The sequence below is a fragment of the Lissotriton vulgaris genome, chromosome 1_1 (genome assembly GCF_964263255.1).
Source record: "Lissotriton vulgaris chromosome 1_1, aLisVul1.2, whole genome shotgun sequence".
Lineage (NCBI taxonomy): Eukaryota > Metazoa > Chordata > Amphibia > Caudata > Salamandridae > Lissotriton > Lissotriton vulgaris.
Genome location: NC_141685.1, coordinates 2,009,067,152 through 2,009,081,023, shown reverse-complemented (window position 1 = coordinate 2,009,081,023; position 13,872 = coordinate 2,009,067,152). Strand labels below are relative to the sequence as shown.

Genomic DNA, 13,872 nt, shown 5'->3' with positions numbered 1-13,872 from the left:
GTTCCACTGACCTCCATTGAGGGCCATCAACTAATAATATCTCATAGCAACAAAACACCACTATATAGCTGTACTGAGTTTGTGTTAGAGACCACATCTCTCAGGATAAAAAAAGCACTGCACTGGCTTTCAGGCAAGATACCCTCCAGTACAAGATGGGTTATAGAATGTTCAGATGCTGCCACTAGTTGGGACCACACTTTCCTTTCTTAACAGAAGAGTCTAATATTACAAACTTGGAAGTACTCTTAGCAGTCCAAACCAGGCACAGTTATCTGAACCAAGCTGCAGGCTCAAATCCAGAAATGACAGAGTTTACTCTATAGTAGGTTGTTAGCCATTTTTTCTAGCTTTCCGATAGCCTTAAAAGCATACCTGATCTAGAAGCACGGATGGCCAGAACAAAAAGACCTATCCGAGGTACAGAGCCTTGTAAATGTCTACATTCATTCACTTCATCAATTGCACACCATTTTTACTGAAATGGTTGAATTAAATTACCTTGACTACAAGATCCACATAACCTTTATCATCATCACTGGAAACTGGAGTGTAAGGTCTGACCACCAGATTGCCATCAATCCTTGCCGAAAGGTATATGTGCTGTCCTGAAAAACAAGCAAAAGATGGTGGATCAATCATACTTTTTCGTCATTTGGATGGAGCATAAAGGGGTGGTTGTGAGCCAACCATGATGATCTGTCCATATTTTTTAGATCTCCGGAACAATCATGCAACTGTCAAAATAGATATTTTAATCAGCCATCAAAAGATCTAAAATTCTCTCAGTGTCCCCTTTATATGAGTGCACAGTTGGTGGTTGGTCTAATAGGATATTGGCGCTCCTAGGCAGTACGCAGGTACTATTGGATGCAATGTAGTATGAGTGCGGTGCAAAGGGTTGGAGAGAACCACCCCTCTCCCTATAAAGTGGTGAAGCCATAGACAGAAAACGCAAACATCCCCTGCACAAACTCCTGTATATCGGGTCCTCTGCTTCGGTTGTAATTCCGTCCCGAAGGATATCAAAGTAATACTGTCTCTAAGTGCAGAGATCAGTTAATCGTTTGTACCGCCTTGTAAGCGGCAGTCCCTGTCCAGGTGTGAAATAATTCTAAAATTGTCACCATGTAATCGTTCTCGTTATAGGCATCTGATGTGATCGAAAGTTACAATTATAGTATCCCATTTATCAACCGTTTCCTTTCTTGTTTTGCGCACAATTGCAGAAATCAGCAACTGTATTGTTGCAGCCGGTGGCCCGATCTGCTATTGAATCCGCATGTGCACTGGACGGCTTCCAGCACAAACGCAGATTCGAAATAAACGGACTACTAAAACTAACTTTCGATCACACCAGATGCCCAAAACGAGAACCATTACATTTTTAAATTGTGTTTCATTGCCGCACGCTAAATTTGTTTGCACTATCCATACTCAGGAAAGTGCTCATCATTCCTGGTTAGGATAAACTGGCAAAATGTGAGAGTGGTGCTACAAACTGGTGTTAAGTCCACTGGAATAAAGGCCAACTAGTTTTGCATTGGAGAACCCCGGGCCCATACCTCTAAATTCAATATCGTTGCCATGAATTTTTTTTTTTAATCTTTATTGGGTTTTAAGCCATGGAGAAGATAATTACATAGTCATCAAACAAGAGGGAGAGCGATCTGTTGATCAAACGGGCACCAATTACCACCTCAAGAGGGGGTGGAAGGTCCAGTATCAGCGTGTGCCCGTGTATAGAACACGTAAACAACAAACGGGAGATGCTGAACTGTTCCTGGTAAGTATTGAAGGGAGACTGGCTGTACCGAAGGTGTACATTAACACCCTTGGGCATCCATTAAGTTGGACATGTTTGCCTCACACACCCCGAAGGATGTCATGCTTCATCATCGGTGGTTGCTCCTCGTCGGGGAGGCGGTGCAATCCCCGACAGGCTCACCTCAAAGAGGGGCTCTTTGGCAGAGATCTTTTTGTCCAGCTGCCTGTTGGTGAAGTGCGGGTATGTGGGCCAGGGCAATCAGTATCCTGAACTAGAAGAGTGAAGTTTAAAATGTAGTAGAGGGTCCCGGAAAAAACTTTATTCTGGAGGTCCTACTACTACCATTAAAAGGTGTAGTTAGCTTGTTGGGTCACGGAGAGTTACGTGGCGTGTCCCAAAGCAAGACTAGTGTGAAGGTCGGTCAACATGTTTCTCGCTTGGGGATTTCCCGCGATTCGTCAGGACCTAGTGAAGTTGTGAGTGAAGAGTTTAAAAAGGAAACATGCTAGTGTCATGAATCTCATATGGTTTACCTCAGGGGAAATCCTATGCCTGAAGGATGGAGATAAAAGAAACCATTAAAGCAAGTATCATATTTGATATACACAATTATCAATGGTAACAGCCAATCTAGCATATCAGTGCAGTGAAGTGATGGTGGTGTGTGGAGTGTCACACATACACGAACATGCCTGTGATGTATAAGGAGTGCAAAGTCTCGTGAACACTCTTATACCTTATGTTCGTGGTGGGTGCGTTGTGATTAAAAACAATAGTTAAAAACGCAACTGCTATCTCAGGGAGAGAACTAGGATCAGAAAAATGGCAAGTCGTGACCAGGTTTATTATAAACTCACCTAAAGGTCTTGGATTAATGACCACCTGAGTTGTCGGCGGGTCGGTACAACAGGAATTGCCTATAGATCAGGCTAGGGAGAAGGAACTAAAGGTTATGGAGGGTCTAGGTATCGTTCCACCTAGAATCGGAGCATATCGGAAGCTATGTGGTCTTACCTCAAGTTACCCGTGTCCGTGTAGAGTCACCTACCCATCACCGCCGAGCTCGAATAGGTATTGAACCAAGGGGGCGTGGGATATTTATAGGTAGACCCGTCATCAGGTTGCGTCGGTAGACGCCCTCTGTGTAGGTCACGTGTTAACCTGGGTCATGACGGCCATGATGGAGTGGTGTAGTAGGAGTACGGCCTCATGTTGATGGATACAGTGTAGTCAGGTAGTAAACAAAGGGTTGGATGTTTACAGAGGATGCCAGGGAATATCTTCATTTAGCCCTTGTCTGTCTGTGGAGAGGCGGTGTACCCACCTTTGCCCTAAAAATGCATTGTTCCGCAAAGAGCAAAGGTGGGTACACCGCCTCTCCACAGACAGACAAGGGCTAAATGAAGATATTCCCTGGCATTCTCTGTAAACATCCAACCCTTTGTTTACTACCTGACTACACTATATCCATCAACATGAGGCCGTACTCCTACTACACCACTCCATCATGGCCGTCATGACCCAGGTTAACACGTGACCTACACAGAGGGCGTCTACCGACGCAACCTGATGACGGGTCTACCTATAAATATCCCACGCCCCCTTGGTTCAATACCTATTCGAGCTCGGCGGTGATGGGTAGGTGACTCTACACGGACACGGGTAACTTGAGGTAAGACCACATAGCTTCCGATATGCTCCGATTCTAGGTGGAACAATACCTAGACCCTCCATAACCTTTAGTTCCTTCTCCCTAGCCTGATCTATAGGCAATTCCTGTTGTACCGACCCGCCGACAACTCAGGTGGTCATTAATCCAAGACCTTTAGGTGAGTTTATAATAAACCTGGTCACGACTTGCCATTTTTCTGATCCTAGTTCTCTCCCTGAGATAGCAGTTGCGTTTTTAACTATTGTTTTTAATCACAACGCACCCACCACGAACATAAGGTATAAGAGTGTTCACGAGACTTTGCACTCCTTATACATCACAGGCATGTTCGTGTGTGTGCGACACTCCACACACCACCATCACTTCACTGCACTGATATGCTAGATTGGCTGTTACCATAGATAATTGTGTATATCAAATATGATACTTGCTTTAATGGTTTCTTTTATCTCCATCCTTCAGGCATAGGATTTCCCCTGAGGTAAACCATATGAGATTCATGACACTAGCATGTTTCCTTTTTAAACTCTTCCCTCACAACTTCACTAGGTCCTGACGAATCGCGGGAAATCCCTAAGCGAGAAACATGTTGACCGACCTTCACACTAGTCTTGCTTTGGGACACGCCACGTAACTCTCCGTGACCCAACAAGCTAACTACACCTTTTAATGGTAGTAGTAGGACCTCCAGAATAAAGTTTTTTCCGGGACCCTCTACTACATTTTAAACTTCACTCTTCTAGTTCAGGATACTGATTGCCCTGGCCCACATACCCGCACTTCACCAACAGGCAGCTGGACAAAAAGATCTCCGCCAAAGAGCCCCCTCTTTGAGGTGAGCCCGTCGGGGATTGCACCGCCTCCCCGACGAGGAGCAACCGCCGATGATGAAGCATGACATCCTTCGGGGTGTGTGAGGCAAACATGTCCAACTTAATGGATGCCCAAGGGTGTTAATGTACACCTTCGGTACAGCCAGTCTCCCTTCAATACTTACCAGGAACAGTTCAGCATCTCCCGTTTGTTGTTTACAAGATAATTACATAGGCACAGCCGCTAAAGTTGTTTACAAGATAATTACATAGGCACAGCCGCTAAAGTGAACGCGGACTGCACCGTATACTAAATAAACACAGCCGCTATAAAGGTGACCGCACTGTAATTTGAATAGAATAAATCACAATTGAAAACAAAGGGGGCGGGTGCGCCGATGCAATGAGTGGAATAGAGGAAGAGCATTAAAGAAAATAGTGCCCACCAACTTAAAAAGCGTACTGTGTAACAACTGAAGAAAAAGGGCCTGTCCTCATGGGAGGTTACAAACTAAGACAAGGCGATACTAAGGAGTAACTAACAAGCCTATGTACGAATCAGAAGCCAGATTATACGAAGGGCAATGACATAAACCAATGACAAATATGGGTGGAGAATGGGAGGGGCTTCAATAGCATACTACAGTACAGCATGCCTAGCAGAGCGAGCAGCGCATGCGCGCTACCCTTAGGTTCGACCTAACAAGACCTCCCTGAAACCCTCTGTGCATAACAAGAGAACGGTGGGATTGGACATGGGTAAGCCTTTACTTGATTAGGACTAACACTAGTTTGAAGGAAAAATGTCCATATGTTGCTGTCAATGGTAGGCAGATATGGACAGTGGAAAGGGCTGTACTCCATTGAAACGACTTCTCCCCTGCTATGCATGACTTATATTTATATTTATCTAGATGTGAGCCAGAAATTTGCCTGGAAAGCCTTAAATCCTCAAGCACCCACTTTCTCTAAAATAATCATTTTTATTAGCTGCCAACCAGCTCCGGTCCGTGCAGGTTACAGCAGTGGGGCCAGGAAAGATGAGATTGAGGGACGATGCAAATTAAATAAATAATTTCCCCTTTGTATCGTCCCTTGAAATCCCCCCTTATTTGGCCCCACCGACCCACCGATGTTACCTCAACCGCAGCTGCGGCCCTCTTTATTCCCTCAGTGGAAATGTATTATAGGTCAGTAATGCACTTTTGTTGCAAACAATCCTTTGTAGGTCTGTGGAATCATTATTAGGCTATTTGAATTAAACTGGGAAATGCTTTATGTAAGGCTTTGCATGAGGAGTCTGCTATTTAATTAGCTAATTTTTATCTTTAACCAACAAGCTTCCCATGATTAAGGGAACTATTACAACTTGGTAATCCCTCTTGCCAAATCTATTTCTCTGCCGTCTTATGTGGCCTTCCTTTCCCAGGAAAGTCCAACATAATTCTCTGAAAATCTGGCAGTCTCTTAAACTCATTTTTTCAATGATCTTGCTTTGGTGCTCCTCCTTTCGGACTGAATATATGCAGGGTGGCAATGTCAGAGTCTGTACAGATGTCGATGCACTTCTGTGTGTGATATCAGTGGGCTAAGGATTTATCTACACTCAGTTCCTTTTTAACCTTAATGAGGGGTCAATGGGAGAACACGTGGATGGGTTTGGCATTCATGTACATCAGTATACAGAAGGGACTCAGATGCACTAATAATGCTTAGTTTGCCTTTCAATTATTACTCAATTTCCATTGGCTCATGTGTGAACTGGCCATTAACGATATTACTGCTCACATTGCAGTGCCTATAAAATATCTGGAGTACATTTCCAATGGATAATGCACATTTGTGTTCAGATACTGGTTATGCCCCTAAAGGGTACTCTACATTCAGGTCATGAACCTCAATTCCTTTCAATAGACGCACAAGAATGGGTTATTCACCATATCAGTTATGGATACTCAGTTTCTGAGTAATTATCTAAATCCACCATGGCTTTCCCGGGGCCAGTGCTTCAATCAGCTGCCAGACTGGCTTTTAAGTTCAATACTTTTGAAAACATTACTCTTTTGTAACAGAAATGCACTGGCTATATCCACTTGCACAAACAGTGGGAAACTACCTCTCTCAAGCAACAATATCTTGTTGTGGGCTCTCCAATTTGAAGATATATGGTGATGCCAAAACGTGCAGGGTAGAGAGCAGCTTATAACAAACAAAAAGAAAGAGCTCAATGCAATCTCAAAAGACCAGCATCCTGTTGGACAACAGAGATGTCTCCATTGAGGGAAGTCGTACAAAGCTCACGCTATTGAGAGAGAGCACCTCTGTGCACAACAAGAAAGACTCGTAGGTCTAATTCATTTAAACATCAAAAGTTAATGCAGATTAAACGACGAATAGTTCGTTAAGTCTTTACTGTTTATTTAACAGTTGTTGAAATTGCTGCTTCATAGTCAACGTAAAATATCCAAAATTAAATCTCAATCATCAGATAAATCATTCTGAAGCAGGTTATCACAAATCCCGATGCATTTCGGGCCACGCCCTTCTTCAGGGAATTACTCTACAAAAACAATCCAAAAAAGCACAATTCAATCAAGTATCCAAATGTCATTGCAAGTAAAATAACATAAACAAGTGCTCACTTACAAGCAGTGCGATATTAAAAAGGGTGCAAGAATAAAGATAAACGCCAATAAGAAGGTGTACGCGAAGGTCAAACAATAATAATAGTCAAACGTAAAGTAAGATTAGAAAGTAGTCACCCCGTGTGAGAGAAAGGATTACCAAGTGTTAATACATGTGAAAAAAGTGGATAAAAGTAAAGCGGAATTAGCAGTAGGAAGATAAGATCAAAACTAACGGAACCCAAGTGAAGGAAGTTAGGCAAGAAAAGGAGTAGTCCCAAGGCGGGTACTTACTTAAGTTACGTCTCTTTCTATGTTTGATCTCCAGTCCTCTTTTCATTTCTTTGCTTCCACATGCTTGTATTTCACTTCGGCTCAGCTGCTCCGCTGACTAACACTGACTCCGCGGAACTCCGCGTAGTTTTCCAACCTCGTTCTTAAGTAAGTACCCGCCTTGGGACTACTCCTTTTCTTGCCTAACTTCCTTCACTTGGGTTCCGTTAGTTTTGATCTTATCTTTCTACTGCTAATTCCGCTTTACTTTTATCCACTTTTTTCACATGTATTAACACTTGGTAATCCTTTCTCTCACACGGGGTGACTACTTTCTAATCTTACTTTACGTTTGACTATTATTATTGTTTGACCTTCGCGTACACCTTATTGGCGTTTATCTTTATTCTTGCACCCTTTTTACTATAGCACTGCTTGTAAGTGAGCACTTGTTTATGTTATTTTACTTGCAATGACATTTGGATACTTGATTGAATTGTGCTTTTTTGGATTGTTTTTGTAGAGTAATTCCCTGAAGAAGGGCGTGGCCCCAAATGCATCGGGATTTGTGATAACCTGCTTCAGAATGATTTATCTGACGATTGAGATTTAATTTTGGATATTTTACGTTGACTATGAAGCAGCAATTTCAACAACTGTTGAATAAACAGTAAAGACTTAACGAACTATTCGTCGTTTAATCTGCATTAACTTTTGATGTTTAAATGAATTAGACCTACGAGTCTTTCTTGTTGTGCACAGAGGTGCTCTCTCTCAATAGAGTGAGCTTTGTACGAGTTCCTTGGATTTCACACTGCTTGGCCAGACAGTGTTTCCTCTCGTAGCACACCACACATTTACAAAACGGATCACTTGTAAAATACTAAGTGTGCGAGCTCCACCTTCATTCCAGTTTCCATTGAGGGAAGCACATTACGTTTTTTAAAAGAACCCTCAACTGCCTCCCTAGTAGGTGCCATGCTCGATCATCGGGTTCCCACGTAGGGGGCAGAGTGTCTCCTAGGTGTGCTTAGACTCCCGATTACAGCGGAGGTGAATTTAGGAGAGTTTAAACCTTACAACTACCTCCGGGATATGGAGTCAAATCACAATAATTTTAATAGAGAGTTCCTGGGGCACAATTAAAATCAAGGGTGGATGTAAAAGAGAAAAAATGATCTCACACATCCCAAGAAGGTGAAATGGCCTACATGTTTACCCGCATCGCTGTGGGCGATATTTTCCTCCTGTCCTGGGCCCCTATGAAAATGGGTGTGGTCGTGACGGAACCATTCCGTCATCAGCACAGCCCAATCGTGACTGATGACGGAATGGTTCTGTCACAAGCATCAAAGGGGTTAAGCCAATCAATTCTCTATCAGGAGGCTTTCTTCAGGACCAGTGCTGCCAAAGCTGAATGCAACCCTAAGCAGGTGTTGTGTACGCACACACCCTAAGATGTGCGTACGCGACCCTAAGCAGGTGTGGTGTACAAACACCCCCTAAGGTGTGACTTTATAACTTACGATTTCCACCTACAATGAGACTATTTGATTTACAATAATTTATTGTAACATGGATCTCGACGGGAGGCAGTCCCTGTAGTCACACTTTTGTCAAGGCCTTCCGCCTGCTCGGTTACCTACTTAGGCCAAGAGCGGGATAATGGCAATGCGAACCCGATGGAGAAGCAGGACACCATCTCGGTTGGTGAATAAGGGTTCGTTAAGAAAACCTAGTGGGTTTTCCTCAACAGTATGCTGGTCTTTTGAGATTGTATTGAGCTTGTTCTTTTTGTTTGTTATAAGTGCTTGTGGAGACAGTAGAGTCGAGTCCTGCTGTTCCTTCCCCTCTCTCTCTCTCATTTTGTTTAGAATAGAGAGCAGCTTCGAAGTGAGCTTGAAAGACTGAGCAGAGTTACAACCTCCAATAGTGCGTCTGTTGTGTTGCTGACTCACTGCATATAGCAGCCATGATTCACTGTGTCCAACACTCATTAATCTGAAGTAAAGTTTAACCACAATTGAGAACAATGACTGACTCATCGCCATTCATTTCAGTGTGGAATGCCACCGTCTTTTTGAAACCTAAATGTTAAATGTTAGGAGATTTCTAGAGCGCATGGCTGCCCGTAAGCGTCCCAGCGCTGAACAAGTACAGGCGGAATCAAGAGGGGAAGCTTACGGGAACAGCCAGGTTTTCAGAAATTTTCGGAATGTCAAAAGGTTGGGCTGTGCGCGGAGATCAGGGGGGGAGGGAGTTCCACAATTTGGAGGCGTTGTAGGAGAAACGCCGACCTCCCGATCGTGCTCTCTTGATCTTAGGTGGCAGAGTTAGGTGGGCGTTAGAAGATCGGAGGGGTCTGGAGGTGGTGTAAGGAGTCACCAGATCTTTGAGGATAGGGGGGCTTTCCCGTTGAGAATTTTGTGCGTGAGACAGAGCGCCTTAAACTGCACTCTTTCCACGACGGGCAGCCAGTGCAGCGCTCTAATGGCCGGCTTGGCCGAGCAACGACTCTTGGTGTTGGTAAGAATCCGTGCGGCCGCATTCTGCACTACCTGTAGTTTAGTAGTTACTTTCCGCGGTGGGCCAAGATACAGTGCGTTTCCATAATCCAACCTTGACAGAATGAGGCCCTGGATCAGGAGTTTCCTTGATTGGAAAGGGAGCAGTGGTAGAATTTTCCGGGCGGAGCGCAGGAGCCCATAGCAGACTCCAGCGGTTTTTCTTGCTTGGGTATGCATGGTGAGATTTTGGTCCAGCCATAATCCGAGGCTTTTGATCTCGGATTTGGGGGTTGGGGGCTTACCCATGCATGGGGGCCAGAGAGAGTCCGGACGAAAATGGGACTGATTCCCCATCACCAGAATCTCAGTCTTGTCACTATTAAGTTTCAAGTGAGATCTGTCCATCCAGCTGACTAAGTCTCTCAGGCAGGAATAAAGATCGATGGTAGGATTTTCCTGCTGAGTAAGAGAGACAACCAGCTGGGTGTCGTCCACATACGTCAGGAGTTTGATACCATGTGGGGTGACTATCTTTTCCAGAGGGGACATATATACGTTGAAGAGCGTGGGGCTCAAGGAGGAGCCCGGTGGCACTCCGCAACGTATAGGGGTCTCTTTAGATGTGTAACTACCCTCCATCACCTGGAATGAGCGGTCATGAAGAAACGATTTCAACCAGGACAGGGCGACACCTGTGATCCCAAGATGTCTAAGTCGCAGGGCCAGGATCTGGTGGTTGACCGTGTCGAAGGCTGCGCTCAGGTCCAGGAGGATCACTGCCACTGATCCTCCTGCATCCATGATCTTCCTGGCCTCCTCGACCACTGTCACCATCGCTGTTTCAGTACCCTGGCCAGGGCGAAAGCCTGTCTGTGAAGATTTAAGTAGTTAGTTTGATTCAAGGTATTTAGACAGCTGGGCATTAATGAATTTTTCTGTCAACTTGCTAATACACAGGAGGAGAGAGATAGGCCTGAAATTGGATAAATTGAGGGAGTCTAGATTGGGTTTTTTAAGTAGGTCACTAACCTTCGCCTTCTTCCAGCTAGGGGCACTAATCCATCTGCTAGAGAGGCATTGATCAAGTTTGCCATAGGTGCAAGAATGGTAGATGCTACCTGCTTTAATATTTTAACTGGAGCGGGATCGGGCGGAGAGCCACTCTTAAGTGATTGGAGAATGGGGGACAGGGTGTCCTTACTTATGGGAATGAATGTGTCAAGTCCCGTATTAAGGTTCTGGACCTGCCTTAGGGACATAGATGATGGGTCCATAGGGGTGAGCGGCGGAAGTTGCTGAAGAATATTTTTAATCTTTTGATCAAAATAGGTGGCCAGCTTATCACAATGGTTGTCCGAGAGGTCAGTCGAGCATATGGGCTCTGGTGTTTTTAAAAGTTGTTTTACAATTCGGAAAGTCTCCCTCGACGAGCAAGATGCAGTACTAATTTTCTCCTGGAAAAAAGCAGTTTGGGCATTTTTCAGGGCTTTTTTGTAGTTAAGAATGGTCAGACTATAATCCTTCTTGCTACTAGGGTCGAAGTCTTTCCGCCACACTCTTTCCGCCCTTTTACAGAGCTTCTTCAGAAGGCGGGTCTCCTGGGTAAACCTATACACATTTTAACACATATAATGCGAGATCGATTCAAGGTCAAAATCTTTGCTATTACCTACGCATTCCTGGCACAAATTTCAGACGCTGTCATTATTCCCAAGAGACAACCCACGAGGGAGCGCTCACCGATTCAAGAAATTCAACCCTAATTATTAGAGGAAAGATAAACAAGAAGACTTTTTAATCCCACTGTAAGAGTTACTGAGGCCGACTGGGAGCAAGCTTAAAATGAGCTTCGAACTAGCAGTGCTTCTTTCTAAGGGGTGATTACATTGCCGAATTCTGCCGCGGCGCGATCAACATTATAAACCCTGGCTCTCTGGATTTGTTCTAATTTTAACCAGTACCCTCGCTAAAGATTTGAGGCACAGTACGAAGTTACATTGCGGGGACATTCAAACCGATCGTGGGTGGTTTAACCCGACATTCCGAGTCAAAGAGGGATTAGAGTATGAAAGGTGTCATTATCCTACTATAAACAGGTGACCCTACAAATTTGTTTAGCAATTGCAGAGTCTATACATTTGTCTTGAAAAAGATGGACATATGAATTCACCCATCGAAATGCGTCAACGCCAAATTTTAGTACACAATCCGTCAACACAGGCTTGGCTTAAGAGTACTAATCACAAACTAATGAGCTTCATGCTTCAGATATTGCTGTATGACGGAAGTGTAAATTCTAAAGACACATTGTATTTGTCTATTATCTGTACTCTCTTTTTAATGTGCGTTGTATGACAATTTTTAAACAAACTTTGTTTCATTATCTAGGAGATATAATGTACATTGACAATGTGGTCCTTTTTACTGATAATACTTTTTTATGATCAATAAATAATGTGTAATTTTTGAATTTTTGTGTTTAGCGTTATTCCTAGCTTCATATGGTTCAATCTTCTGTTTGGTGGATAAGTAAGTTGGGTAAGTGTAATACCTGGTCCATATGTGGTATGCTGATTGTACGTCGGTTAGGTTGCATTAATCTACCCAAAGTATTTAATCTTTTTTCACTGTACAGTGCCCTATTCCTTTGGGTTAAAGGGGTCCCTCTTTCTTCACTACAAATTTCAGTCACACCACTGTTTCTCTAAGGATTTCAATTATCACTTCAGTGAGTTCTATGAGGGTAGCACGTTCTTGGAGACGTCAAAGTGCTACCATGCTTGGGGATGACTTTCTTTACTGTTGCTACAGACAATTACTTTCAGAGTATTTTCACTCGGAACATCCATCTCGTCAGCCAGCTTTGTCATTGGTACTGACTCAACTCTAATCAATATAAGTTTTAGGTTTGAGCACTGCCTGAGGCAGATTGTCTTTATGACTACCCGGCACAGATAGCCCCATGTATTGGCTTTTCCAGCTAAAGTATCTTAATCTTGAACCTCCCACAAGCTGTACACCTGGTTTCCCATGGTTCAATTGCACCCCAGGCAAAATAAAGGGGTTAATTTTACATTAACAATTAAAGCAATGTTTTGTTATCCTCAAAATGTTCCAGAAAATAAGAATTGTCATACTTCTGTCTTTTATAGGCGACTCTAAACAGTTTTAGGTGAAATCATATTTAATAGAGTTCTCCTCTTACATGTTCTAGTTCAGTTCCAACACATGTGGGTGTGACTAAGTTCCAAGACCTCATAAGCTTTCATACGCATGACAGGGCCAGAGAGAAAGCTAAGATGTTCTGGGTTAGTACATAGCTTTCTCAGTTCACAAGAAACCCAAGAGAAATGCATGCTGTCTACAGGCACAATCGAAGAGTCCCTCTACTTGTTCTAATAAAAGCATTGCAGGGGTGTTCTCAGTGAACAAATCATCCACATTCTTGTAGAACTGAGAATGACAGTAAAGCCAAGATGAAAGCCCTGAAAAAGAGATATTGAGATAAAGACAGTTTGTTAATAATTGCAGATCTCGGCTAAGGAATTGACAAAGAGACCTACTGTTTCTAATACAAAGAGAGGAAGCTTTGGGTCCACTCCCTGCCCCTGATTTAATGTCTGGTCCTCCTGTTCTTGTGCGTAACCAACCCCTGGAGCATTTCGGTTTCACAAATGTTTTGACTTCATGAGCTGTATCCTTTGGTTGCTCATGTAAGGGTACTATGGGTCACATATACGGAGCCTTTCTGAGGTCGCAAACATCCCGATTCGCAAAAACTGGGCATCTGAGCGCAAAAATGCTTTATTTGATGTAAAAAAGTCAAATAGTCAATCAGTAACAAGTTACACAACCGCAATTCAGGTTTGGGATTCAGTATTTGGAAGCAGCGGGTTTAGGGAGTTCTTTCCAAATACCGATTTGCATTGGCATGTACTTAATGTTCTGCAACCACATTACGGTAGCAGAACATTAATACTTTACATCCAATGCGCAAAGGGGTCCTTAGGGATCCCTTCCCCTTTGAGAATGAAAAAAAAAATTTAGAAGCAGGCATTGGTCCTACAGACAATGGCCTACTCATAAAAAAATTAAACTTCAAAGTTTTATTACTTTTTTAAAAGCATTCTGTTTTTCTTTAAATTTTCTTTATTAAAAAGCAATCCGAAACATGCTGCTCCAACGACACCTGGTGGTCTACAGGCCACCATCCCTG

At 43.4% G+C, this 13,872-nt stretch overlaps 1 protein-coding gene across 1 annotated transcript in view; it reads right to left on the bottom strand.

Moving 5' to 3' along the window:
• Nucleotides 1-13,872, bottom strand: part of LOC147751532 (NADH-cytochrome b5 reductase 3-like) — a 182,354-nt gene that overhangs the window by 79,627 nt on the left and 88,855 nt on the right. Inside the window, exon 4 of the mRNA XM_086920019.1 lies at nt 502-608. Coding sequence (XP_086776145.1) covers nt 502-608 — 107 coding nt within the window. The remainder of the gene's footprint in view (nt 1-501; nt 609-13,872) is intronic.